General features: G+C 46.7%; 1 protein-coding gene across 1 annotated transcript in view; it reads left to right on the top strand.

Moving 5' to 3' along the window:
• Nucleotides 1–1,038: 1,038 nt before the first annotated feature.
• The window catches only part of CADM3 (cell adhesion molecule 3), a 100,515-nt gene continuing 75,172 nt past the window's right edge, over nt 1,039–26,381 (top strand). The window contains exon 1 of the mRNA XM_070950881.1: nt 1,039–1,108. Coding sequence (XP_070806982.1) covers nt 1,039–1,108 — 70 coding nt within the window. The remainder of the gene's footprint in view (nt 1,109–26,381) is intronic.

Here is a 26,381-nt window from a genome sequence, read left to right as displayed (position 1 = left end):
AAACCGGGGAGACCCTCCTACCCATCATTCCCCCCCCCCTCCTTAGATGTGTGCATGATGATCATCATCCCTAGCATTGTTGTGTTTGGTAACCTGGGATGGGGGGGGGGCTCCCTCCCAGTGCCCCCTCCCCTCCCCTGCTGTTTCTCCCCCCCCCACAACGTCCAGCAGTGGCATTAGATCCAATCTTATATATATATATATCTATATATTTAATATTGGCCATGGGGGGGGGGGTTGGAAGGGGGGGGAACGGAGCCATCTGGACTGCACCAAGTCTCCGCTAAGAGGAGGGGGGAGAGTGGGAGCTTTCCCCCTCCCCACCTCTGCCCCTCCTCTCCCCCACCCCACCCCTGGCTCAGCCTGGCTTCCCATCCCCGGGCATCCCACCTGTCCGCCTCCCCTTTTCCGCCCCACCTGGCCTGAAAGGACCCCTCCCCGATTTGCATAGAAGAGGGTGGGAGGGGTGTGTGATGCTAACCCCCCCCACTTTTCCACTCTTCCTCCTCCTCCTCCTCCTCTTCTCCCTTTCGGCGTTCCGACTGGCTCCGTCCTCCCCTCTCCTCGCCGGCCCCAATGGTCTCTCCCGGGTGCTCTATTTAATCCCAGTCACTGCAGCATCCTCGGCTTTTCGCTGGACCTCTCGGCGGCATCCTCCTGGCCGGCCAGCTCCGCGCCACTGCGGTCCCGCTTCGGAGCCTTGAGCCGGGGCGGAGGGGTCGGGGCCAAAGGTCGAGCCCTGCTTTTTTTTTTTTTTGTAATTATTTTATTTTTTTCTCCCCCACCCCCTCCTCTCTTTTCCCCCCGCCGGTGGGGAGGGGGCAAGGACGAAGTTTGCCAGCCACCCGCGAGGGGGGAAAGGCATCGGATCCCCCCTCCTCTTCTTCTCCTCCTCCTCCTCCTCTTCCTCCTCCTTCTCCTCCCCGCTGCCCTCCTTTCCTTCCTTCCTTCCTTCTTTCCTTCCTTCTTTCTTCCCCTTCCCTCCCCACGACAGACGGTCCCCCCCCCCGCCTCTCCTCCCGGCTCCCTTTGCCCACGATGCTGCCTCTGTGGCTCCTGGTCAGCTCGGGGTTGATCGCAGCCAGCCGTGGGAATCTCTCGCACGACCGTGAGTCCACGCCTCGGCTGGGGAGAAGGAGGGAGGGAAGGAAGGAGGAGGGGTGCGTGGGGATGAGGTTGGAGGAGGGAGAGCCGTCCGTGGGGAGGGGGGGGAAGGGGAAAGCGCCCTGCAAGAAGGGAGACTTGGTCATTATGGCCATTATATTTATTTTATTGCCGTCTAAAGGGGGGGGTTTCCTGGCGCTACGAGCGTGGGATGTTTTTACACGCGGGGGGGACCGAGAAGGAGGGGAAGGGGGGCGGACGAGAGAGAGAGAGACAGACAGACAGAGACGGGTATCCCACCGGACTCTAAACCTGGCCAAGCCAAGCCAAGCGAAAGGAATTCCTTTGCAAGGCACCCCAAGTCTTTCCCGGGCAGAGGAGATCCCCTTCCCCCATCAAGCCCCCTCCCCCTTCTCTCTCTCTCTCTCTCTCTCTCTCTCTCTCTCTCTCTCTCCAAGGGGACCTCCTCAAAAGATTTATTCGGGCTTCTTCGCTTTCACAGAAGAGCAGCAAGCCAAAAAAAAAAAAAAAATGGGTGGGTGGAAGGGAGGGGGGGGCTTTCCAAAGGGGGCGTCCCGCATTTAAAATTAGGGAGCAACCCCTTGGAAAGGAAAAAGCTGGGAGAGACGGGAGGAACGGCTGGGGGGGGGGGAGGGGGAGTGGGGAGTGGGGAGTTCGCTGCTTGCTTGATTGCGATGGGAAGGTGGGGGTGGAGGAGGTGGGGGGAAAGCCCCCCCTCCCCAGGATAGCAACTCGGCTGCTTCGTTGTTGATGTGTCTGACTTGGGGCGGAGGAGGAAGAGGAGGAGGAGGAGGAGAAGGAGGCGACTGCAGGAATCTTTGCCAGTTCTAATGTATGCAAACAGAGCCACCTTGGGAGGGAGCAGCCCTTAAGTGGGGTGGGGGGGGGGAAAGGGAGGGAGGGAAGGAGGGAGGAGCTGGGGTTGAGGGGGGCTGCTCCCCTTTGCAAGGAACATCAACAGGCCGGCTGGCTGGCTGGCTGGCTGGGGAAACGGAGCGACTGCTGCGGCAACAACGCACACCCGTCTGCCCGCCTGGCAAGACGAGAAGGCAACGCAGAGGGGCATTGCCATTATTCCCGTCCCTTTGCCAAGGCGCGAAGAGGTTGGCGGATGCCACAGCAGCATTTTTTTCCCCCCTTTCCTGAAACGGCTTTTGTTTGCGCAAGCGGTGGGCGTTTGGATGCTTTCTTGGGGGCCCCCTCCCCAAGAAGGGAAGCCGTGTGGGGCAAAATGCTGATCTGCTGTTTTGTGTGTTTTTTTTTTTTTCATACTCTGTGCCAACCCCATTTTAACAACAACAACAAAAATAATAATAATTCTGACTGCGGTGACATTCAAATAATTGGGTTCTCCAAGGCTTGTTGAGATCAAAAGGAGTGGGGTGTTTTTTTTTTTTTATTTGCAAGAATAAATAGAAGCACATGCTTTTTTTTTTTTTTTTTTTTGCAAGTCTGCCTGTGCCCAGAAGTGGTCCTGGCCTGGGTTTTTTCTCATCCTAAAATGTAGAGAAGTTAGCTGGCTGCTTTCAGAAATGTTCTCCATCATGGTGTTGGAACCCAGGAATGCCTGGTCTGTGTTTGCTGTGGCGTGGACTCCTGTTGTTGCGTAAGAACCGGAAGGGGAGCATTTAATATATTTGCAAACGTTTCAAAGCCAAACAAACAGGGCTTCTGTCAGTCGTGAAGGCCAAGTCTGAAGGGATAGGCGAGAGGGAGGGAGGGTAAGGAAATATTTTGGCAAAACGGCCTCTCTCCTGGGGTTGGTGGGGTGGTTTATGGAGAAGACAGCTTTTGAGAATCTCCTGGTTGACTCTTTTTGGGCAAAAGAGTTCCAAAGTTGGCTGCTTCCTTTGAAGTGGCCATCGCTGGATCATTTCTGCAGCTGGATCATTTCTGCAGCGTTGAACTCTTCTTAAGCCAGGGTCAGCTGGGTTGGGCCTTATTTAAAAAAAAAAAAAACAACTCTTGGGATTGAATTACTAATCAAACATGGGTTGAACTTCCTGAAACATTTCTTAGCAGCGGAGAATTGGGAAGGGTTTACTCTGTTGGATTTGTATCAAAGCTTCGCTCGTCTTGTGGGCCTCTTGTGGGTCTTGTTGGGATATGTCTTGGTCCCAAACCTTAGCTTCCCACTCTTATTCCTCAATCTTCCAATTCGGAGGTGGGTTGCCTTTGAAGCTGGAGGTTTCATGGAGTCTTAACAACCGAGACCAATAAGAAACCCCACTGGGGTTGGGTCAAAATCCTGTGAACCAAATGCCCACTCCAGATCCCTGCAAGATCTCTTCTATGTTCTAAATTGGTGGTTCCTCTCAAATTCCATGGGTAGCAGGCTCCTTGGCATGGTCACATACTCATACAACTTGGACCATCCTCAGTCTTTAATTCAGTTCAAACATTTGACATCCTGCTTCCTTATGTGTTGACTACGATTCGCTTCCAGTTGGCAGAGCCACCAACGGAGAACATGTTGCAGGATGACTTTGCAATCTTTGCAATTTCCTCCTGTCTTCTGGAGAACTTTCTCCCAAGATCTTGAATGACGACATGCTTCTGGAGAATTGAGAAACGGAGGAGGAGAAGGGTGCTTTTGTCCTTTCCAGAGGACCTGGGGAAGAAGACCATCCTGGGATCTTCACCCGGATCTTCTAATCCTAACCTCCCTCCAACCTTACAGAGAGTGTTGTCCAAGTACAAAACGAATCACCTTCTCCGTAATGGACTACTGCAGGGGTCTCCAACCTTGGCAACTTTAAGACTTGTGGACTTCTACTCCCAGAATTCCTCAGCCAGCTTTGGAGACCTCTGGAGTAGTCCATTACGGAGAAGATGATTCATCCGTTTCCAATTCTCAAGAAGAAGTCATCACTCAAGATCTTGCTCCTGGGAGAACTTCTCCAGAAGACAGGAAACTGCAAGAGTTGAAGTCCACAAGTCTTAAAGTTGCCAAGGTTGGAGACCCCTGGACTACTGTACTCCTAAAAAACATCTCCCTCGCAAGGAACATGGCGGCAAGGGCACTTCAGTTGTCCTAAGGTTGGGTCCACTTTAGAAGGTCATACTGTGAGTTATACAGAGTATGTCGGTCAATATATATTCTCCCCTTACTAGAGAGATTGCCAGGGAGGACAGACGACTTTTATGTTGGCTTTCTCCTCCAAGACTCAAACCCGGCTACCACGTGGGCAGTGGCAAAATTCTGTGTCCCTGCAATGTCCACAAGAAAAAAAAACAGGTTTACAGAATTATAGATGTCAACTGGTGCCAATTTTTTTTGGAGCTATCTATAACAATTATTGGAAAAATACCTTTACTCACATACTTATCGGCTCTCCACTCGTGTAAATTAGGGAGGGACCCTAACGGTTTGTGATCATGTATTTTCATAACAGGGATGTTATTGTTCACGATTAATGTCAGTATTATTTTTAATTTATTGTGTGTCTATTGCTGGTCAAGGACCGTAACAAAGTATTTATTTGTTGTGGCCTGTACGCGGCCTGTGCAGCTAGTAGCTGATTCCGACAGCGAGGAGGCTTTTGTGGTGCTGCGCCAGCAGCCTGTGCAGTTGGCACTCGAGTCGGACAATGAGGAGGCTGGAGAAGATGTGGTGCCAGAGGTGGGAATTCAGCCAGGGCCTTCAGAACCTCCAGAAGCTCCCTTAAGTGAAGAGGATGAAGAGGAGGAGCCTCTTCTCGATGCACGGGCGCGCAGAGCTGCCAAAAGGCAGGGGCGGCTCCTCAGGAGGAGGTCTCCTCGAGAGTAAGGAGAATTGGTCACTCCCTTAGCCTATTTAAGGAGGAACACCGACTGAAGCAATTTGCAGGGAACAACTTCGTTCACATACCTTCGTGTCTTGCCTTGCTTATCTTATCAGCTTCCTGCAAATTGCTTCTGGGCATTCCATAGTAAGCTTTCAGTTATTATTCTTTGAATTCTTGGTGGCTGTTAATGCAATTAATTAACAGCCGTTGTAGTAAAAGACTGGTTTATTCAGTAAACTAAGGTTTGAACGGACTTTGTGTGTGCTGCGTTCTTTGGGGTCCGTAGCTGGGGCAGAACATTGTTCTATTCTTTAGAAGGTCTTGGTTTCAGGTTGCTGGATGAAGGTCTTGGTTTCAGGTCTCCATTGGTTGACTTCCCTAACCACAGTTGTGCCTTTTTGTCTGACGTTTGCATTGATAGACTTTGGACAAACTTGGTTTCTATTGATGAAGTACCACAGCATGCTAAATAGGCTGTAATCTTCACTCTTCAGGATTAATGGGTCTGGGCAGCACCCTGAGGGATCAAAGCCTGTGAATACTACTTAGGTATGTGTGTGAGAGTGTGTGAGAAAAAGAAAAGCACAGAGAGCGAAGCTTGGTTCACATCACACACTTAACCAGGTCAGTGGGGAAGCATTTCTGCAAATAGACAAAGGATTGTTTGCTTTTAATTTTGATTTTGCAGTTGGCGTGTTGGGCAGGCCCAACTTCTTCCATTAGTTTCTGCTTGGCCTGACCTCGAACAATGGATTAATTCGCGACCCCAGTTTGATATGCTGTCCTAATTAACGAATTACATACATCCAGTGTGCCCTGTTTCTCGGTAAGGTTCAAGAAAGATTAAGGGAGAAACTTGAATTGGGGTTATAACTATCCTGCAAAATCCTAGTTGATCACTAGATGGCAGCGGAGGATTTGATTTTTTTTTCCTGTAGCTCTTTGCTGCTACCTGGAGGCTGTCTAGCGTATTGCAGCTGCGAAGTGGATAAGTTACATTTTCTAGTGCATTTATCAGCACAGGAGGTTATTTCTCGTGAATCATGGACTCTTTTGTGAGTCAGTCTTTCTTGTGAAAATAACTTTCGGCTGAAGGAATGGCAAGTTTCAAATTTTCCCCACCCATATTGAATATTATTTCAGTTTGATCACCTGGAATGTATTTTGCAAAGCCTTTGATCTCAAACTTGCATATTTCTTGCGCTAGCGTTTATTTTCTGAATTACTGTCAATTCCCTTCCTGACATTTGGAGAGGGTTAAATCTGATGACGTTCTGAACCAAAAGTATATGAAATTGGCCATTCTGAAAATGGAACATTCCAGAGGACTCCAGAAGCTTCCGTCAGCACCACATCAACCCATTCATCTTGGGGGCGGGGGAGGGCTGATCTGGTGGGTTTTTCTGAAGTTAATCCTGTACACTGGAAGTCAATACAGGTAGTCCTTGACTTGCAACCATTCATTTAGTGACCAAAGTTAGAACGGCATTGAAAAAAATGCCTTATGACCGTTTTCCCACACTTACGACCGTTGTGGCATCCCCATGGCCATGTGATCGAAATCCTGATGCTTGGCAACTGGCATGTACTTATGACGGCTCGAGTGTCACGTGATCGCTTTAACTGTGGCATGAAAGGCCATAAAATGGGACGAGACTCCACTTAACAACTATCCTGCTTAGCAGCGGAAATGTTGGGCTCCACTGCAGAGGTGGGTTTCACATATTTTTACCACCGGTTCTCTGCTACTGATTCGCGCGAACCGGCTGAATACCACCACTGCTCCACTGTGGTCGTATGTTGAGGACTGCCTGTACCAATAGACCTCCCTAGAATGGCCAGATTGCTGAAGTTGAAAACAATCTGGATTTTCCCACAATGTGTTCTCTTCCTGGCCCAGTAGGTTTTGCATCTATCTCGTCTGGACCAAGTACTGATATAAGGACCGTGGAACAGTGGTCGTATTCAGCCGGTTCATATCGGTTTGGGTGTACCGATAGCAGAGAACGTGGGTGGTCCTGCCCACCCGCCCCGGCACTATGCCATCCTGTTTAGCCACATTTTTGAGGCCGGGTACATGTGCGGAAGGGGTGTGTGTGAGTAGAGCATATGCGTGGAAGGCCGGGCGCATGCCCGGAAGGCACGAAGGGAGCGTGCACGGCGAACCGGTGGTAACCAAATGTGAAAGCCACTTCTGGTGTGGAAATGGTCAGCCTCAGAGGTGAAATGCTCCCGGTTCGGACCAGATCGCCCCATCCGGTAGCGATGGTGATGGGTGGTTCGGAGAACCGGTAGCAAAAATCCCTGCCCCGCTGAGCCGCACGATCATCAGAGGCTTTTTTTTTTTTAACTTTTAAAAGCATTTTTTCTTCGGCCGAAAAAAATTACTTTTTTTTTTTAAAAAAAGACTCTGATGATCGTGCGGCTCAGCTGGGATCGTCAGAGGCTTTTAAAAGCATTTTTTTCTGCAACCTCTTCAGCCGAAGAGGTTGTAGAAAAAAAAAATGCCTTTAAAAGCCTCTGAAGATCCCAGCTGAGTTGCCTGATCGTCAGAGGCTTTTAAAAGCATTTTTTTTCCTGCAACCTCTTAAGGTTGTAGAAAAAATGCTTTTAAAAGTAAAAAAAAAAAAAAAAGTTGGCCATGCCCACCCAGTCACATTACCCCCCACCACCAAGCCACGCCCACAGAACCGGTAGTAACAAATTTTACATTTCACCCCTGGTCAGCCTGTGTCAGAAATGTTCACCTCCCAGAATTCCCAGCTCCTGGGGCCTTGGATGCTTGTTGGGAGAAGCCTGGTTGACGTTAATGAAATTCATAGGTTGGTTAGTTTTCTCCTGTACAGCAATTTCAGCATCGCCGTTCTCGCTGGCCAGAAGGCTTGAGAACTTCCTCCACAAAATTGCTTGGTTGAATTACCTGCCTGGGCTTGAAAATGTCATTAATTTAAATATTAATAAGAGAGCGCGTATGTATAATTTAGGCACCCACCGTGCCCTTTCTTGTTCCTACGGTACAGCTGCCTCTTAAGCTCGCAGAAGGAAGGAGGCATTCAACAGACGTAGCGTTCCCTGGCACGGGGCCACAAGAGTTGAACAGAGGTTGCTAGAAAAGGGACAGAGGGATGGAAACCGGGAGAATTCGCACGCCTCCCTTGACCACTTTTCTTGATAAGTTGCAAGAAGGGAGAATTTTCACATTCCAAAAGCAAATTTCAACAAATTGCACGAGAACCGATAGGAAGGGGCAAAAAAACCCGCCGACCTTAATGTCTCGAACCTGTTTTCCAAACAAATGTTCGACAGACCGACATTGACCCACTAAGTCAGTGATGGCGAACCTTTTCGGCACCCAGTGCCGAAACGGGAGCACCCCACCCCCCCATGTGCATGCGCCTGCGTGCCAGAAAACCAGCCACCCGGTGCACATGCACGCACCGGGAAGATGGATCTTCCAGTTTCCAGCGCACTACCTGGTCTTCTGGTTTCTGACCTGCATCCGTGTGCAAAGACCAGTGTGCATGCATGTCCCAGAAACCGGAAGATCGTCTTCCCGGTGCGTGCATGCACACTGGACGGCTGCTCTTCCGGTTTCCAGCACTCTCGCGCATGTGAAGACCAATTGGCCGGCATGCCGTCACCCAGAAGAGCAACGGAGAATGGCTCGCATGCCCAGAGAGATGGCTCTGCGCGTCACTTCCGGCACGCGTGCCATAGGTTCGCCATCATGGCGCTAAGTCATCCACAGATCCTGTGGTTCTTTTGCACGCAGTAGAACGTTCCAGAGATTCCTCAAACACACACACACACACACACACACACACACACACACACACACACACACACACAATCACTTCTTTAGAGAGGCTCATGCAAATACAATGAATTACTGGAGCTGAACTTAGTCTGGAGGACCTGGCGCCTTTGACGCGCAGCTTCGGCTGAATGTTTGAGCAAACCGGCTTTGCTCTAAACTAGAATTACAGAAAAGAAAGAAAATATTCCCCAACTCCCTTCCCTAATTCTCTTTCTGCTCGATGCAGAATCCGTTCGGCAAAGAACGACGGCGGTTGTCTTATCTCCAAGAGGCCACCTGGGAATGTAGCTCTGCCCGCAACGGGAAGCTCTAAAGGATCCAGAGTTTGGGCAAAACACGGTGATGTCAGAAAGAGAGTGAGGAAGGATGGCGGGGCATTCGGGTTCAAAACTGCCTTTGCTCGACATCGGGATGAAATGTGCAGCTGGAGAAGGGTGGGTGGGGGAGCGAATGTCAGCAGTGGCGCCACGGTTTCCTAGGAAGAAGGCAGCACATTCCAGAGAGAGGGGCCCATAACAAGAGACCGGACAATCCTAAACTGGATGGGGGAGGGAGGTAGAGGTTCAGGGTAGCCACTCTCTAGAACGGTGATGGCTAACCTTTTTGCAATCGCGTGCTGGGAGCGCCGGGGGGGGGGGTTCGCGCACGCATACCCACACCTATATTTTTTTCTGTGCATGCGTGCGTGACCCCCACATACCCGCTCCTCCCAGTGGGCCTGGTCGGCCTGTTTTTCTCTCTCCCCAGGCTCCAGAGCATTTCTAGGAGTCTGGGGAGGGCAAAAACAGCCTTCCCCACCCCCCGGAGGCCTTCCGGAGGCCAAAAACAGCCTGTTTACCAACTTCCGGTGGGACCATAGGTTCGCCATTACGGCTCTAGAATCTCCCAGGATATATCTGTTATCTTCGAACAGTGTTTCTCAACCTTGGCAATTGGAAGATGGATGGACTTCAACTCCCAGAATCCCTCAGCCAGCCATGCCAAAAGTCACCCAGCCAGCTTTCATGCCTAAGGGCAGAACTAGAACTCACCGTCTCCTGGTGATTGGCCCAAAATCACCCACCCGGTTTTCATGTCTAATGCAGGACTAGAATTCACAGTCTCCTGGTGATTGGCCCAAAGTCATCCAGCTGGCTTTCATGCCTAAGGAGGGACTAGAACTCCGAGTCTCTTGGTGATTCTTCCAAAGTCACCCAGCTGGCTTTCACCCCTAAGGCGGGACTAGAACTCCCAGTCTCCTGGCAGTTGGCTTAAAATCACCAATGCTGGCTGGGGAATTCTGGGAGTTGAAATCCACCCAAGTTGCCAAGGTTGAAAGACACAGTGTTAGAAAGCCATAACTTTAGTCCGGCAAGATTGAGTCTATTAGCTATAAGTGAATAAGGAACTGGACACCTGTGGATCTCACTGTGTCATCTTTGGACTTGACATCCTAGGCGTGGATTGTGGATGGTTCTCTTGAAAAATAACCGATATGGTGCTATACTATTTTCAGGTTTAAGGAATATATTTATGATAAATACTCCCCCTTGCATGTGCCTGACTCATCCCTGGCAACAGTTAGATGGATGTGCTTGGATTAAGTAGGCAGGTGGTGCTTGAGGAAGATCCGTTTAACTCTGGCCGGCATATTATCGGCCTTCCGATCTCTGCTTATTTGCCTCCCAACCCCTATCTCTCCATTTGTCTCTCTCGTGTTCCTTCTCTCTCTCTCTCTCTCTCTCTCTGGATCCATCTGTCTTATCCATTAAGCCAGTACAGTGAGTGCCTCAATTAAGTCAGGTTTCCAAAGTTGCAGCAGAAGGCGGTGATGAGGTCACAGAAGACGGAAGAGTCAAATTGTTCCTTCCTCTTGAGCTGGCACCCACAGGGTCACCTTCCTGAGACATCTCAGTTCTATTCTGGTGTCTCACTTCTTCTAGCTTCTAGACTTGGTGGAGGATAGATTGCTGTTGGTTCTGTGCTCTATCCTTGAATATTAGATGTTTCTCACCCCCTTGAAGATGGGTGGTGGACTGTGTTTCTCAGCCTTGAAGACTGGTGGACTTCAACTCCCAGAATTCCTCAGCTAGCTTCTGAGAATTGACATCAACCCATCTTCAAGTTGCCAAGGTTGAGGTTGAAAAACCCTGTTGTGGAGGCATCTCAGGAAGCTATGATGGAAATACGGAGCTGGGCCAAATGAAATCCTGAGATATTGTAGAGTTGAGATCGTTGGTGGTATCTAGTCCCACTGTGTCGATCTATGCCTGTTTCCGGTCAAGATCCACAGTGCAGCTATCTCATCCCTTGACAAATGGTTTTGGCTTCAACGTGATTGAGTCTTCAAAAATGGATTATGTTCCACCAAAACTTCTAGCAACCACAGAGAACTGTAAATTTTCTCTTTGATATTGTCCCAAAGGTGATTTTTTCAGGAGGCAACACTGGACTTTCTGGTTTTTCTTTGAAGATGTTTCGCTTCTCATCCAAGAAGCTTCTTCAGCTCTTCGTGAGTGCTGAGAAGCGAAACGTCTTCAAAGAAAAACCAGAAAGCCCAGTGTTGCCTCTTGAAAAAAAATCACTCTTTGGGACAACCAGGACCTGGATGAATGAGAATCTCCATAGACACCTCCTTGATATTCTGTCCCTAACCTAGTTTTCCATTCTTCCAACACGATTACTGAAGATCTTCCTTCGTTTAATGTTCTCCATTCCTTGCTCCAAAATGGATCTCTTGGCTAACATTGATTTCGGGCTCTAGAAACAGTCTTATCTGTGAATCGTATCAAATGCTGGAAGATCAATAATCAGGAAGGGAGCTGCTGTGATTGATTCATGGACTTTCCAAGCGAGAGAGAGAGAGGAAGAGATCAGAAACACCACTTGGCTTTATCGATCTGCCTCCATGCCTTTGTTCCCCACCTCCCAACCCCTGGAGGCCTCCAACTATGCGGGGCATCGTTGACTGAACCTTGGATTGGAATTCCACCCATCTGGGTACACAGAGCCAATGCAACAAAAAGCTTAACCCAACAAAGGCAATTTAGGAATAGAAGAATAGAATAGAATAGAATAGAATAGAATAGAATAGAATAGAATAGAATAGAACAGAACAGAACAGAACAGAACAGAACAGAACAGAATTCTTTATTGACCAAGTGTGATTGGATACACAAGGAATTTGTCTTGGTGCATATGCTCTCATTGTACATAAAAAGACAAGTTACATTCGTCAAGAATCATAAGATACAACACTTATCTTCTTGATAGTCATAGGGTACAAATAAGCAATCGAATCATAGAATAGAGTAGAATAGAATAGAATAGAATAGAATAGAATAGAATAGAATAGAATAGAATAGAATAGAATAGAATAGAATAGAATAGAATTTTTTATTGGCCAAGTGTGATTGGACACACAAGGAATTTGTCTTGGTGCATATGCTCTCAGGGTACATAAAAGAAAAGATACGTTCATCAAGAATCATAAGGTACAACACTTAATGATAGTCATGGGGTACAAATAAGCAATCAGGAAACAATATCAATATAAATTGTAAGGATACAAGCAACAAAGTTACAGCCATACAGTCATAAGTAGGAAGAGATGGGTGATAGGAAGGATGAAAAGATTAATAGTAATGCAGACTTAGTGAATAGTTTGACAGTGTTGAGGGAATTATTTGTTGAGCAGAGTGATGGCATTCGGGAAAAAACTGTCCTTGTGTCTAGTTGTTCTGGTGTGCAGTGCTCTATAGTGTCGTTTTGAGGGTAGGAGTTGAAAGAGTTGATGTCCAGGATACGAGGGGTCTGTAGATATTTTCTCAACCTTCTTTTTGACTCGTGCCGTATACAGGTCCTCCATGGAAGGCAGGTTGGTAGCCATGGTTTTTTCTGCAGTTCCTCTGAAGTCTGGGTCTGTCTTGTTGGGTTGCAGAGCCAAACCAGACAGTTATAGAGGTGCAGATGACAGACTCAATAATTCCTCTGTAGAACTGTCCCCAGCCATTATCCCCACTACTGAATAAACTTCCGTCCTCCTCCCCCCCAATTATTTGGAAGCCTCAACCAAAATCCAATGCAATCTGAATATTTGAATTTGGCTGATTTTTCTCTCTCAGCTCAGAAGCCTGGATTAAATTGGACGGCAGATCTGAACTATATGGACAGCTGAAATCAGATTTTGCTTGATTTGGCCAGCCTTATTAAAGATGACAGACAAGTTTTCTTCACTTCTGGTTCAGACAGAAACGCGCAGCTGGAGATCTTTTGAAAACCTCAGTGTGTGATTCCCCAGAGCTTCTCTAGAAGTTACAGCTGAACTGTAATTTTTTTTTTTTTTTTTTAATATGTGAAGGAAGACAGGGATATTCTTAGCAGGTTAGGTGAAAAAAAAAACATATTTTAATTAACGACAATGGATATTCTAACATGGCCTTACCTGTTTTGCGCACGCAGGCCGTGTGTGCAAAATAGATGGGCGTTTTGGTTTCAAAACAACATCTGGTTGCAAACTAAGGAACGCGGGGAACATTTGCAGACATGAAAACAAGAGGTTGTGGGAACGCTGTTGATTAACTGTAACCCTTCACAAAGCATATGCGTTGACGAGTTAGTAGATTGTTCTCTTTTCATACGGGTTTTCAAACTTGTAGGACACAACCACACAGAGATGAATTTATTCAGGAACCAAAGGTGAACTTAGTCTAAAACTGTACAAAAATTAGATTAACAGAGTTGGAAGGGACCTTGTAGGTCATCTAGTCTGACCCCCCTCCTCCCCCAAGCAGGAGACCCTACACCATTTCTGACCGATGGCAGTCCAGTCTCTTCTCAAAAGCCTCCAGGGATGAAGCTCCCACAACTTCCGAAGGCAACTTCTGTTCCATGGGTTGATTGTTCTCACTGTCAGGAAATTCCTCCTTATTTCCAGGTTGAATCTCTCCTTGATTGGTTCCCATCCATTATTCCTTGTCTGGCCTTCGGGTGCTTTGGAAAATAGCTTGATCCCCTTCCTCCTCTCTGGGGCAGCCCCTCAAATACTGGAAGATGGCTATCCTGTCTCCCCTGGTCCTTCTCTTCACTAGACTAGCCAGGCCCAGTTCCTGCAACCGTTCATTGTATATTTTAGCCTCCAGTCCCCTCATCATCCTGGTTGCTCTTCTCTGCACTTTTTCTGGAGTCTTCTTTGGATTAATCTAATTAATTCATGAATCTCTCTTTAGAACTTGTGACTCCTGAAATTTTCCCACAATGCTATCTGATTGAAGAGTTATTGGGGACCTAAAAAAAGCTCAGGTTGAATCCCAGCTACTCATGGGTGGCTTGGATCTAGAGAGTGGGTAACGATTATAAGGAATAAAAACAGATTTAGCCTCTAGTAACCTATATCTAGAGGGATGCGGCGGCTCAGTGGCTAAGACACTGAGCTTGTCGATCGAAAGGTCAGCAGTTTAGTGGTTCGAATCCCTAGTGCCGCGTAACAGGGTGAGCTCCCGTGACTTGTCCCAGCTTCTGCCAACCTAGCAGTTCGAAAAATGCAAGTAGAAAAATAGGGACTACTTTTGGTGGGAAGGGAACAGCGTTTTCCGTGCGCCTTTGGCATTGAGTCATGCCGGCCACATGACCACGGAGACGTCTTCGGACAGCGCTGGCTCTTCGGCTTTGAAACAGAGTTGAGTCGGGAACGACTAGCACATACATATGAGGGGAACCTTTCCCTTTACTTTCCCTTTTAACCTCTATTTGAGCTGCAAATACACAGACGGCCACTAGGTGGCAGCAAAGCATGACAATTCTCTAACCCGTTGCTGCCCTCTTTTGGTTTTCTGGAAGATGACAGCCCAGATATAATCCGCTTTCCTCTACAAATTGCCCAGGCCTGGCACCTACCCAAGGTTGCCAGGTGCTGCTGCTGAGCTGGTCAGAAACTCAGTTCGGATATTTGTTCCAAGCCATGAAGCATCCTTTGGCTCTTTTCCTTGAGGGGGAAACCCTGCAGGAACAATGTCTCTTTCAAGGCAAGCCCACAGTTGGCATCCATGGCTTGGATGGTTGGTAAAGGGCAGCGCATTAAATAGAGATTTGGAGTTTCTCAGGTAACTAAACCATTTCCTAAGCCCTGGCGAGATTTGAGCAGTCACTTTTGCACACGGGGACAAATAAGGGAGAGAGATGTGAAGACACGGAGGGGGGGGGAAGCAACCCCCCCTCCCCATCCTGCTTTTAGCAACGAGACTCCCTCAGGAGCGTACAGGAAGAGGCAGTGAGTCAGCCATGTTGTACTGAGTAACTGGAATTGTTGAGCTTTGCATTAAGAGCATTTAAGGCCCTAAATATTGATCCCTTGCTGAATTTTGCTTGTTCATGGTTGCATTTGTTCTGTTCCTCTTTCTTCAGGACAACAAAATGTTTTTTTTAAAAAACAAAACAAAATCACAACGACCCTGTAAAGTAGATTAAGTGGATATCTGTCAAATAATTTACTAAAGACTGTATTACTATTCTTCTTCTCTTCCTTCCTAGTATCTATCTCTTCCCACTTAGGACTATAGCCACGTTGCCTTGTATCTTTCAATTTCTATTGTTTTTATTTGTTTCCTAGTACGATTTGATAGCTTATTAGTGACTCTGACTATCACTAAGCGTTGTAGCTTTTTGTTCTCGATGAATGTATTTTATTCCCCTTATGTATACTGAGAGCATATAAACCAAAGACAAATTCCTTGTGTGTCCAATCCCACTCGGCCAATAAAGAATTCTATTCTATTCTATTCTATTCTATTCTATTCTATTCTATTCTATTCTATTCTATTCTACCCTGCCCTGCCCTGCCCTGCCCTGCCCTGCCCTGCCCTACTCTACTCTACTCTACTCTACTCTGTTTTCTTTTCTTTTCTATTCTATTCTATTCTATTCTATTCTATTCTATTCTATTCTATTCTATTCTATTCTATTCTATTCTATTCTATTCTATTTTCTATTCTACTCTATTCTACTCTATTCTACTCTACTCTACTCTGTTTTCTTTTCCATTCTTTTCTATTTTACTCTATTCTACTCTATTCTATTCTACTCTACTCTATTTTCTATTCTATTCTACTCTACTCTACTCTACTCTACTCTACTCTACTCTACTCTATTTTCTATTCTATTCTATTCTATTCTATTCTATTCTATTCTATTCTATTCTATTCTATTCTATTCTACAATACAATATTCTGTACGGTAATTTTAGGAGCTTTCCAGATTCCGATGCTCGGAGGTTGTCGCATTTGGAATCTATTACTTTTTTTTTTATATAACAAGTTTTATTGAAACTTTTCTTTCATTATACATATTTTATGAACGGAATGTTGACTGGGTCACATCTTATACACCACTTTTTCCATATTTATCCCTTTTGTAAAGTTCCTTATAACATCGTTTTCCACCGTTTCTTCCTCTCTCTTCTTCTTCTTCTCCCCCCCCTCCCAAATACATTTTACTTATATCTTCTAAGCATATTTAAGTGTACGGTCTCTAATGCATCATTGATCGTTAATTATTCATCTTATCCTTTAACTTCCATTTTCCATTGTTCGGGGGCTGCTCTTTTAACCGTTTCCTCTCCTTTATTGTACCCACAACCTTCCCCCTTCTTTTCCCCTTCTCTTCCTTCTTCTATCCCTTTCCATTTTCTTCATTCCTCTTCTCCTTCCCTTTTCTACATTTAGAATCTATTTGCGGTCTGTTTTTCCTTCCTCTGTGCTGGAGCAACAGGAATGCAGCTGTTATATGATGTCCTGCCCCCATGGAGGTGGTTTTGTACATATCTTCATATGTTGGAAGGAGGAAGAAGTATTGGTCCTTGTGCAGGACAGCACAAAAAAACCCCAAACAGATAGACACCCCCCCTCCCTCTCTACTAGACCATTCACAGCCTCCCTGGGCACTGCAGTGATTCCTGACATGGCATGTTTGCCTGCGGCGTTCAAGGATCCTGGACAAAAGGGTGGAGAGGGGAAAAAAGCAACAACAAGAAACCTCTTTGCAAAATAGCCCAGCCTCAAAAGCAGCCACTCAGCTATCTGGCAAATCTCATTAGCATCAGCAGGATCGCCAAATAATCCACCCATTGGCATTTGCAGTATAGGGCATATTTGACCGCCGGCAATTGAACACCGCGGCGGCTAAAGAAGGACTTGAGTGGCAACAACCTTGGCCAGGGGTTAGAGCTTAGCAGCCCACCCCCCTTTGCAGGAATTTGCAGGAAAGCCAGAGAGCATGCAAGCCCCCCCACCCCCTGTTTGATTTATTGCACCCTAATTGGGGCAGACCGTAAGGAAGGCTGAGCGCCAAAGAATGGAGGCCTTTGAACTCTGGTGCTGGAGAAGACTCCCGCGAGTCCCTTGGGACTGCAAGGCGATCAAATTGGTCAATCCTAGAGGAGATCAACCCTGACTGCTCTCTAGAAGGCCAGATCCTGAAGAGGAAACTCAGATACTTTGGCCACCTAATGAGAAGGAAGGACTCCCTGGAGAAGAGCCGAATGCTGGGAATGATGGAGGGCAAAAGAAGAAGGGGATGGCAGAGAACGAGGTGGCTGGATGGAGTCATTGAAGCAGTCGGCGTAAGCTTAAATGGACTCCAGAGGATGGTAGAAGATAGGGAGGCCTGGAGGAACGTTGTCCATGGGGTCGCGATGGGTCGGAAACGACTTCGCGACTAACAACAACAAATTGGGGCAGAGGGAGTGGTGATGTTGTATCTGAGCTTTACATTTGCTGTAGGTTTACTCGTGTGTCTCCTTTCGCCAGGCTTGCTCGGCCCGTCTGAAAAATGGAGGCTGGCTTTGGGTTAGGGTTTGTAGGCCCTTGCATGAGAAGGGAAACTTTGTCCCTGGGAAACACAGCATGACAAATAGAAATGGATGTCTTGGCTCCGAAAAAGCATTCACCTCGATTGGCTTGATGATATCATTCGGGAGGAAATCAATCAATCTCATTATGCCGAATAGAGCATCGTCCGATGGCTCTCGGGTCTCTTGATTGGCTGGATCACGTCATCGGCAAGAATAACAGAATGACAAGAGTTGGAAGGGACTTTAGAGGTCTTCTAGTCCAACCCCCCCCCTCCTCAGGCAGGCAGGAGACCCTATACGGGTAGTCCTCAACTTACGACCACAATTGAGCCCAACATTTATGATTTGGTTAAGTGAGTTCCACCCCCCCCCCTGCGATCTTTCTTGCCAAAGTTGTTAAGTGAATCACTGCAGTTGTTGTTAGTAACATATTTGTTAAGTGGATCTGGCTTCCCTATTGACTTTGCTTGCCAGAAGGGAATCACTGTCATAAATATAAGCGTCAATTGTCAAGCGTCTGAATTTTGATCACTTGACCACGGGGGAAGGGGCCTGCAATGGTCATAAGTGTGAAAAACAGTCGTAAGTCCTTTTTTTCAGTGCCATCGTAATTTTGAACCATCACTAAATGAACTGTTTTAAGTCGAGGGCTACCTGTACTATTCCAGACAAATAATTGTCCAATCCTTTCTTGAAAAATATCTAGTGATGGGGCACCCACAACTTCTGGAGGCAAGGCGTTAATTGGTTAATTGACAATTAACACTGGTTAATTGTTCTCACTGTTAGGAAGTTTCTCCTTAATGCCAGGTTGCTTCTCTCTTGGATTAGTTTCCATCCATCTCTTCTTGTCCTGCCTTCAGGTGCTTTGAAGAATAGGTTGACCCTCCTAAAAAAAAAAACCACAACCCTTTTTCAACCAAATGAGATAAAATCACCCCAAAGCACCTATTCAGGTGAAGTAAGGCATCCCAAAAGTGCTTTTTCAAGAGGCAACTGGACTTTCTGGTTTTTCTTTGAAGACGTTTCACTTCTCATCCCAAGAAGCTTCTTCAGCTCTGACTGGATGGTGGGGAAGGAAAGGATGGATACTTCTCGCATCCTTTGGTCATTTGCATCCTTGTTGAGGCCACTTGGCCCACTCTCAACATAGTGGGAGGGATATGACCTCATATATCTCCAATCTACAACACAGTCCTTTGAGCAGTTCCAAGACTGCTCCACACCCATTTCCACCATTCAGGTGACCCTGAGGACACAGATAAACCTCCAAGTGGCCTCAACGACTCTCTAAAAAGAATGCAAATGACCAGCAAGGAATGTAAATCCTTTCAGTCCCAACCATACAGTCAGAGCTGAAGAAGCTTCTTGGATGAGAAGCAAAACGTTTTCAAAGAAAAACCAGAAAGTCCAGTTGCCTCTTGAAAAAGCATCTTTGGGACAACCATGGCCTGGATGACTGAGACTCTCCATGGACATAAAGTAAGTAGATGGATCGAATCGTTTCAAACCCGATAGACAAAGCAAAGCTCAGTTATTAAAACATTCAACCACGAACACGTTCTGAAATTTGCAAGCCGTCCCATCGCTCCAAATGCAAGCTGTTCCACTGGCTACGTCAGCAGTATGTCCTGGTCCCCATTTCACCTCCCCCTCTCCCCATTGCTGGCATCGTGACAGTCCATTGTGATCGGTTCCTCGCCATTTCACTCAAGTCATCATTTTTCCCCACTTGTTTGCTAAAGAGATTGAGTTTGCTAACAGCGGGCCTCCACGGTCTGCGGTTCGGTGTCTGCTGATGCCGAGATTCAGGTAACGGATGAACAAGTCACCGGAGAGAATGTCTTTTTAAAAAAAAACAAAAAAAACCCCCAACTTTCCCAGACCCCTCTCTCTGTTTGCTTCGACACAGCAGAGTTATGCAGCTATGGTAACTCAACCAAGTTCTCGTTCGCACGTTCATAGCCCCCAAATCCAGTAGCAACCGCTATGTTGAAAGAAAGCCTTAAAAAAAAAGGAAAAAAAATCGGGCTGCTACCCAGACAGAGACAGATGGCTCTGTTCCCCCCGGAGGCATGACAATGGAGCACACACATTTTCTATCACCTCTGGTCAAAATGGAAAGGTTTTGTTTTCGTTTTGTTTTCGAAAAACCTTTTAAAAACCCCTCCTCGGTCCAGAGAAAAACAGCAGAATCATAGCAAAGTGCTCAGTTTTTGGCTCGCCATTATAGATAGGGGCGGATTTTTATACGGGTTGTGTGGGTTTTTTTTTTTTTATTTTTTTACATCCAACCAACCTCATTTGCGCTAATATGTGGATGGGAACATTCATTCTCCAAATCACATCCTTTTTCCAAAATGTTGCCATACAGTTCTTGGCTCACACGAATTTTGTATTTTAGAGGGCCGTTGCATACAATTTAAATGCAAATGTCGGGGCTTTTATTATTTTGCAAAAAAAAAAAAGAAGAAGAGAGAGGGAGGAAAATGTAACTGACTTATGATTAAATGCAGGCTTTATCTGGTGCTGTTTTAAGTTGCTAGCTGTAAAAAATGGTTGCGGAGGGTAAAGAAATTTGGAGCCTTGGATTCTAGCCAGGTCTGGAGAAAATTAAGTTCGGCTGTTACGTGCTTTTATCTTCATCCTTGAACTAAAAGGCACACCTTTCTTGGCAGGTGAAAAACGGAGCATTCTGTCAGTTGGTGATACGTTCCAGAACAACAACTTGTTTCGAGGTTGCAAACTTGATATAATGATTACATCGAATCTCGTGTGGTCTATGCAGAAAAAGCAAGGGTGTCTTTGCCTCAAGATGCAATACAAAAATCTCCAAAAAAGAGACTAGGTAGCTGAAGAGAATGAACCAGTAAAACATCCTTGTTCAAAGGCAGTATATCTGCGGATAATATTTTGTTGGAGGCTGTGTATAAAATGGGAACGGTGATCATACCCAGATGGCTTATGGTCTTCCTGTGGATAACGGACCCTTGATGTAGTCCTCATCTTATGACCACAATCGGGATGAGGATTTTCATTGCTAAGCAAGGCAGCTGCGAAGAGAGTCGCGCCCAATCTTAACAAGCCTTTTTATCCCCGTGGTTGTTAAACGAATCGCCTGATCGTTAAGCGAATCTGGCCTCCCCTATTAACGTTGCTTGTCAGAAGCTGGCTGGGCTGGCAATCACATGACTCAACCTCCTGCTCAAGCTGGAGACCCCAAACCAGTGCAGACAAGTGGCTGTCCAGTCTCTTCTTAAAAACCTTCCGGCGATGGAGCACCTACAACTTCTGGTGGCAAGCTGTTCCACTGGTTAATAATTGCTTTCACTTTCAGGAAATTTCTCCTTCGTTCTAGGTTGCTTCTCTCCTTGATTGGTTTCCATCTGTTGCTTCTTGTCCTGCCTTCAGGTGCTTTGGAGAATAGATTGACCCCCTCCTCTCTGTGATATCCCCTCAAATATTGGAACCCCGTTATCATGTCACCCCTATTCCTTCTTTTCATTAACCTAGCCATATCCAATTCCTGCAACCGTTCTTCATGTTTTATTTATTTTATTTTATTTTATTTTATTTTATTTTATTTTATTTTATTTTATTTTATTTTATTTTATTTTATTTTATTTTATTTTATTTTATTTTATTTTATTATTTTATTTCTATACCGCCCTTCTCCTTTTTTTTTTCTTTTTTTTTTAATTTGATTTATATGCCGCCCTTCTCCGGAGACTCAGGGCGGCTTACAATGTGCTCAGCAATAGCCTTCATTCTTTTGTATATTTTATACAAAGTCAGCTTATTGCCCCCACAAACTGGGTCCTCATTTTACCCACCTTAGAAAGGATGGAAGGCTGAGTCAACCTTGAGCCTTGGAGAGATTCGAACCAGCAGAAATTGCAGGCAGCTGTGTTAATAACAGGGTGCACTAAACCCCTGTACTATCAAGGCTCTTAGGGGACTATCAAGTCTCCTGCGGGAGTCAGGGCGGTGTACAGCCGAGATAAAACATTTCATATAAAATTTAAAAACAGTTTAAAAAACAATTAAATAATTTCAGCCCAAGATTTAAAACAACCCAATTAAAACCGAATTCAATTAAAACTGAGAGGATGGGATTATCCTCTCAATTTTAGTGGGTTTTAGTCTCCAGACCTTTAAATCATTTTGGTTGCTCTTCTCTGCACTCTTTCCAGAGCCTCAACATCTTTCTTCTATTGTGGTGAACAAAATTGGATGCCAGTAATCCAGGTGTGGTCCTACCAACACCTTCTAAAGCCGTATTAACAATTCACGTGAAGAGACTGGTCACCTATTTGTCGGACATGGTATAGAGCAGAGCTCAGCAACCTGCGGCTCTGGAGCCGCATGTGGCTCTTTCACCCCTCTGCTGCGGCTCCCTGTCACTCAAAATATGCGTCACAACCGTCAATGTGCGACACCCGCCGGCACGCAATTTATTGAGCTTTTCAACCCCCGGTAGGCCAACCATGGATAAATCCAAGAAAAGAAAAGTTTCAGAAGCAAACAGAACGTTTCATTCGACTCCATATGCTAGTTTTGTGGCCGCTCAAGAAATAATAGGCACGGGGAAGGGTTTTGTGGCTCCCGGTGTTTTCTTTTCTGTGGGGAAACGGGTCCAAATGGCTCTTTGAGTGTTTAAGGTTGCAGTCCCCTGGTATAGGACAGTGTTGGTGAACCATTTTGGCACCGAGTGCCGAAAAGGGAGCACGGGAGTGCACACGGGAGCCCCGGAAACAGGACGAGCAGCTTCCTGGTGCGCACACATGGGAGCACCGGAAACCGGAAAAGCAGTTAAGCAGCTGAGCTTCTGGTTTCTGGCATGCGCATGCATGGCAGTCACTTAGTCTTCCAGTTTCTACTGCGCACATGCGTGCGAAGACCATGCGCGCCAGAGCGCACATGTGCGCCAGGGAGCTGCTCTTCCAATTTCCAGCGGTCCCGCGGACGTGTAGACCGGCTGACTGGCGTGCATGTGCGTGCCAGAATCCGGAAGCTGGCGTGCCCTGAGAGATGGCTCTGCGTGCCACTTCCGGCACGCGTGCCATAGGTTCGCCATCACGGACTATAGGATGCTGCGAGAAACGATCATTCCTTTTTCCAGTGCCGTCGTAACTTTGAACTAAATGAACCGTTGGAAGTTGAGGATGAACTGTACTTCTTGGGAATAAATATGAATGGACTCGGGTCAGGTTGGGGGGTTTTGACACGTACAACGAGACAGGTGAGGCTCGATCAATCTCTCAAAGGCACCGGAGCCGAATTGCTTCGGGCGGGGGGAGGGGGGGCCAGCCAGAAATGGGGTCTTATCCTAGGGTTGAACCCAAATGTTTCCACTTTCAGAAATTAATTTTTTCTTCTGACTAAGGTGGCTCGGTGGCTAAGACGCTGAGTTTGTCGATCAGAAAGGTTGGCGGTTCGAATCCCTAGGACAGGTCTCCTTGCTGTGAGCAGGGGGTTGGACTAGATGACCTCCAAGGTCCCTTCCAGCTCGGTTACTGTTAACTTCTCTTGCTAAAAGAGGTGGCCGTTTTGGGACGTTGTATTTGAGGTACTTGGAAACGTCTTTTATCATGTATCCTTGGGAAACGGTTCTCCGCTGGCTTTATTTGTTCGAGGAACCACGTGCCGCTGGTGTGGTTTGCAGTTGACGCATATTTTTTTTAAAAAAATAAATACGTTTTTTATTCCCTTTCAAACCTCCCTGACCGTCGCGCTTCTCCGCCTGAAGAATTTCCTCCCGTGTTTTTCTTTCGGGTTGAAGGGGAATGTGGGAAACCAGGGAGGCTTCACCATCATTTTTTAGCCTCTCTGACCGGCCTATGCTACTTTTTTACTTCCTCTTTCTCCTTTTCTTCCTCTTTTTCCTTCCTTCCTCCCTCTCTCTTTTCCTTCCTCTACTCTTTCTCTGTCTCGTCCTTTCTCCTTTCCTCTCCACCGCTCTTTCTCTTTTCCTTCCTTCTTCCCTCCCTTTCCTTCTTCACTTCTACCCTTTCTGTCTTTTCCTTCCTTCATTTTTCTTTCTTTCTTTCTCTTTCTCTCTCTCTCTCCTTTTCTGTTACATAGAACTCCTTCTAAATTCTCACTTTTTATATCTTCTGTGTTCTTTAGGTCTTCCTCCCTCCCTCCCTCCCTCCCGCCCTCCTTCCTTCCTTCCTTCCCATTCCCTTCTCCCTCCCATTCTCTCCTTCCTTCCCTTGTTTTTCCTTCCTTCCTTCATTCCCATTCCCTTCTCTCTCCCATTCTCTCCTTCCTTCCTTCCTTCCTTCCTTCCTTCTTCCTTCCCATTCCCTTCTCCCTCCCATTATTCCTTCCTTCCTTCCTTCCTTCCTTCCTTCCTTCCTTCCTTCTTCCTTCCCTTCTCCCTCCCATTATTCCTTCCTTCCTTCCTTCCTTCCTTCCTTCCTTCCTTCCTTCCTTCCTTCCCATTCCCTTCTCCCTCCCATTCTCTCCTTCCTTCCCTCCCTTGTTTTTCCTTCCTTCCCATTCTCTTCTCCCTCCCACTCTCCTTCCTTCCCTCCCTTGTTTTTCCTTCCTTCCTTCCCATTCTCTTCTCCCTCCCATTCTCTCCTTCCTTCCCTTGTTTTTCCTCCCTTCTTTCCTTCCCATTCCCTTCTCCCTCCCATTCCCTTCTCCCTCCCATTCCCTTCTCCCTCCCATTCTCTCCTTCCTTCCTTCCTTCCTTCCTTCCTTCCTTCCTGCCTGCCTGCCTGCCTGCCTGCCTGCCTGCCTGCCAGGGAAGTTGCAGGCAAGACTGTACCAAGAAAAGCAGGGCATTCACGCCAACCCCCATCCTCTGCCCACCTTGTAACCATGGGCGAGAACAGCCCTTTTCCTTCCCAAGACATTTTGAAAGCCGGTTCTTTTTCATCGCACAGAATAAAAACTGTCGGGGGGAAAGAAAGCACTAGAGACCTCATTTTTTTCATCCCTTCTGCTGCAGAAGATGCTGGGGTATGGAGACAATGTGCTCAGAGCCAATAGATGGGCAGTTGCTCAGCCAGCCAGCGAGCAGAGACGTTCCTGATGGGGAGTCAGGGAGGACAAATTCCTGTTTTCAGAGCGGGGATAGGACTGAACGAGTCCATCAGAAAAAAGACCTTTGTCAGGGTTCCAAGTAATACATCCATAGCAAGCAAGACTCAGAGGCATGTAGATTCCACAAAGGATACTTTTATTGGAATTATCGTATTGGCACATATCTGGTGAAAACCGACTCTGAAAGTCACCTGCGGTTTTCCCCTAATTAAAAGTAAATGTTTTTCTGCTTTCTCAAAACAATCAGTCACATGGTCCAATCACAATACGGGTAGCATTACTCCGCCTTCTTCCGACCGGGTGTGAGAACGTCCTTGGTTCTCAAGAGAAAATATATTGTTTTAGCTAACAGGTTCCCCTCTATCTCCATTCTCCCCCAATTTATGATTTAAATTGAGTTGATTTAAATCAAGTTTTTTTACTTGATTTAAATTGTGATTTAAATTGACTTGATTTAAATCGTGGTTTAAATCGATTTGATTTAAATCGTGGTTTAAATCGACTTGATTTAAATCGACTTGATTTAAATCGTGATTTAAATCGACTTTATTTAAATCGTGATTTAAATCGACTTGATTTATATCAAATCCACCCTGTTTAGGAGAGACCGAGTAAATCAGGGGTGAAATTCGACTGGATCAGACCAGCTTGGGCGAACCGGCAGGGACGATTTGAATCAGTTCACCGAACGGGTAAAAATCACCCCTGGTTGGCCTCACCCATGCCCGCCTGCTCGCTGCTATTGTAACTTTTGAACTAAAAGGTCACTAAATGAGCTGTTGTCAGTCGAGGACTTGCCTGTACTTTGGGCACCTCGGAGCAAGAGACGGTGCAGAATACAAAATGCCCCCCATGGGCGTGTTGCTCTTTGTGGAGAACGCCTCCTGAAAAGAAAGAAGTGAATTTTCAGGAGAATGTTTGTTTTTGCAGGAGAGCAAAATATTCCCAAGAAACTGGACGGCCGTAAAAACAGGTTTGCCCAGGAGGCCCAAATTGTAAGAAATAGCCCTTTGCTGCAAGATAAGAACGATAAATCTTTAAAAACTGAGCTCTCTGTGTCTCTCTGTCTCTCCCTCCCTCTCCCTTCCCCCTCTTTCTCCTTCTCTTCCTCTCTCTCTCCCTCCCTTTCTTTCTCTCTCCCTCTCCCTCTCTTCCTCTTCCTCTCTCTCCCTCCCTCTCTTTCTCCCTCTCCGTCTCCCTCTCCCCGTCCCTCCCTCTCTCTCTTCTCTTTCTTTCTATCCCCCTTCTCTCCCTCCCCCTCTCTCTCCTTTCTCCTCCCTCTTTCTTTCTCTTTCTCTCGCTCTCGCTCTCGCTCCCTCTCCTTTTCTCCTTCTCCCTCTCCCCTTCCCTCCTCTCTCTCCCTCTCTCCCTCTCTTCCTCTCTCTCTCTCTCCCTCCCTTCTTCCTCTCCCTCTCCCTCTCTCTCCTTCTCCGTCTCCCCTCCCTCCTCTCTCTCTCTCCCTCTTCCTTCTCTCTCCCTCTCTTTTTCCCTCTCCCTCTCTTTCTTTCTCTCTCCCTCTCTCTCTCTCCCCTTTCCCTCTCCTTCTCCCCTCTCACCTTCCCCCTCCCCCTTTCTTTCTCTCTTTCCCTCCTTCCCTCCCTCCCTCTCTCTCCCTCCCTCCCTCTCTCCCTCCCCCTCCCTCTCCTTCTCTCCCCCTCCCTCTCCTTCCCCCTCCCTCTTTCTTTCTCTCTCTCCCGCTCTCCCCCCTCTCCCCCTCCTGCCTCACCATCTTTTCAAATTCACTTTCTTTTTATACAGCTATAGATATATATAGATATATAGATATTCCTCT

The sequence above is a fragment of the Pituophis catenifer genome, unplaced genomic scaffold (genome assembly GCF_029215685.1).
Source record: "Pituophis catenifer annectens isolate HBS135680 unplaced genomic scaffold, rPitCat1.0.hap2 SCAF_10, whole genome shotgun sequence".
Lineage (NCBI taxonomy): Eukaryota > Metazoa > Chordata > Lepidosauria > Squamata > Colubridae > Pituophis > Pituophis catenifer.
Note: the sequence above shows the minus strand (reverse complement) of the source record. Positions and strands in the feature narration are given on the sequence as shown.